The 2,500-nt window shown below is 36.4% G+C and overlaps 1 protein-coding gene across 1 annotated transcript in view; it reads right to left on the reverse strand.

Annotated features, from left to right (window-relative positions):
* The window catches only part of LOC122262121 (uncharacterized), a 10,473-nt gene that overhangs the window by 6,311 nt on the left and 1,662 nt on the right, over window positions 1-2,500 (reverse strand). The window contains exons 2-4 of the mRNA XM_086549053.1: window positions 2,291-2,429; window positions 1,229-1,286; window positions 941-1,073 (exon numbers count right to left, since the gene is read on the reverse strand). Of these exons, the coding sequence (XP_086405179.1) occupies window positions 941-1,073; window positions 1,229-1,286; window positions 2,291-2,429 (330 nt within the window). The remainder of the gene's footprint in view (window positions 1-940; window positions 1,074-1,228; window positions 1,287-2,290; window positions 2,430-2,500) is intronic.

Below are 2,500 nucleotides of genomic sequence, written 5' to 3' on the forward strand. Positions count from 1 at the left end.
CATCATTATCATTATTATTATTATTATTATTATTATTATTATTATTATTATTATTATTATTATTATTATTATTATTATTATTATTATTATTATTATTATTATTATTATTATTATTATTATTATTATTATTATTATTATTATTATTATTATTATTATTATTATTATTATTATTATTATTATTATTATTATCATCATCATTATCATAACTACTATTACCATCTTTATCATCATTATCATTATTAGTCTTTCTCATATTTTTTATTGCCTTCTGTTTAATCACTGCGCAGGTTGATATTACACATTTCTCTTGCTTCCTTCCATTTCATCAGTCTTATCTAGTCTTCTTTGTCCTCTCTTCCACTACACACTCCATCCACCTTTCGTTCTTATCGTTATTAACTTTATACACCGTGTTATGGCTTGTTCTATCGTATTTCCAGGCTTTCCCTCCATACTGTTTGAGTTTGATATTCAATAATCTTCTGTTAGCTTGTTCTCTGATCTCTTAATTGATCGTTGTATGGATGTATGGGTGGGTCAGGTTCTGTATCTTTATTATGATCTTGAATGATAGACCCGTGATTGATTACTGACTTATTATTAGGATTTTCTAAAGGACAGCATGTGATGTATTACGTCTGTTTTTATATATAATGCATATGGATGAATGGCTGAAGAGACAAAAAAGAATAAATGCAAAAAAAGGGAAATGTGGCACAGCAAAAAAGAAAGAAAGAAAGAAAGAAAAAAATAACAGCCATATCGGAAAGCTTCTCATTACTGACAGTAGCGATAACAGATGGGGGAGGGGGGGGGGGGGTAACACACACACACACACACACACACACACATATCCCTCCTCCTCCCTCAGTTCCACCCACCTCCCACCCCCTCAAACACCCCTCCCTCCCTCCCTCCCTCCCTCCCTCCCTCCGCTTACCTTCCACCGAGAGTGACACAGGAAGGAAGATCTTCGGACTCGTGGACACCTGGCACTCATACACACCGGCGTCTCGGAAGGTCACGGGATTGATCTCCAGATACCACTCGTCACTCTCCTCGGGGTGGAAGACCTGTGCGTGGGTAAGAGGCATTGGATTGGCTTACGTGCGAGGAGGAGCCGCTTGGGCTGGCTTAGGTGTGGCGGCGGTGGGATTGTGATGCTGTGGTGATGGTGTGTGTGCAATGCTTACAAAGTAAACAATATCTTTAATTCTCATCCTCAAACCAATTTTATTTTGTAATTCCCGAATTTCTGTCCTTCCTTTCCCAGCTTCATATTATATCTTTGTTGAAAATTCCGTTGTGTTTTCTTGTCCTTTTATTGAATTCACGAGATCCAATTCCATCCAAGAGTTTTTTTTTTTTTTTTTTTTTTTTTTGTCTTTTCAGTGGTATTTTCTATGCTGTTTCGATTTCTCCGTCTATCTCCGTCTCCCTCTCTCTTTCTCTCTGTCTATGCCTGTGGCTGTCTCCGTCTGTCTGTCTGTCTTTTTCCATCTGTTTTTTTGTCTTCCTGTTTGCGTTTTAGTTTATTCTCCTTTTGCATGTCTCTCCCACTCTTTCTCTTTCTTTCATTCTCATTTTCTCTCCCTCTCTCTCCATTTCTGTTTCTCTCTCTTTCCATTTATATTACTCTCTTTCTCTTTCTGTCTCTCTTTTTCTTTCTGTGTCTGTCTCCTTTTTTTTCTCTTCTCTTTCTTACGCTTCCTTATCCACATTTATTATTAACGTTGCTTCCTGGTCTTTCTTCCTTCCTTCTTCTGCTCCATCTTTCTCTTTTGTATTTTCCCCCAAAATGATTAGCCCTTATTCTGTTTATTTATTCATTATTTTTTATCATTTTCATAATTGTCACCATCACCGTCATTATTATTACTCCGGTCACTACTATCGTTATTCTTATTATTATTGACTTCATTATTGTTATTAGTTTATTTTTATTATCGTTATCATTATTATTATTATTATTATTATTATTATTATTATTATTATTATTATCAGCATTATCCTAATCATCATTATTGTTATCATTGCCATTTTCATTATAATTCTCATCGTCATTATTATTACTGTTATCACTTTCATTATCATTATCATTATCATCATCATCATTATCATAACTACTATTACCATCTTTATCATCATTATCATTATTATTATTGCTGTCATTATTGTTAGCCTTTTCATGATTATCATTATCATTGCTGCTATTTTCATTGTTCTTACCATTACCCTAATTGTATCCTTATTATCTGTATCGTTATCCTTATTTTGTTTTTATCCTCACTTAACAATTTCGCAAGTTCCAGGCAAGCGGCGAAAGTGCTCTCCCTCCGCCTGCGGCACGAAGGCGAAACCTCGCAAAAATGGGCCCCGGACGGAGCTGTCCATCTGCTTTAGGTCGGCGAAACCTTTGTGAAGGAAGCCTAAGGGCGGGGGAGGGGAGGGGCCAGGGGACTGAGAGAGGGGGAGGGGGGGAAGGGAGGGGAGGGGAAGG

This window comes from Penaeus japonicus, unplaced genomic scaffold (genome assembly GCF_977035675.1).
Source record: "Penaeus japonicus unplaced genomic scaffold, GWHDUDI00000001_assembly GWHDUDI00000021, whole genome shotgun sequence".
In the NCBI taxonomy this organism is placed as follows: domain Eukaryota; kingdom Metazoa; phylum Arthropoda; class Malacostraca; order Decapoda; family Penaeidae; genus Penaeus; species Penaeus japonicus.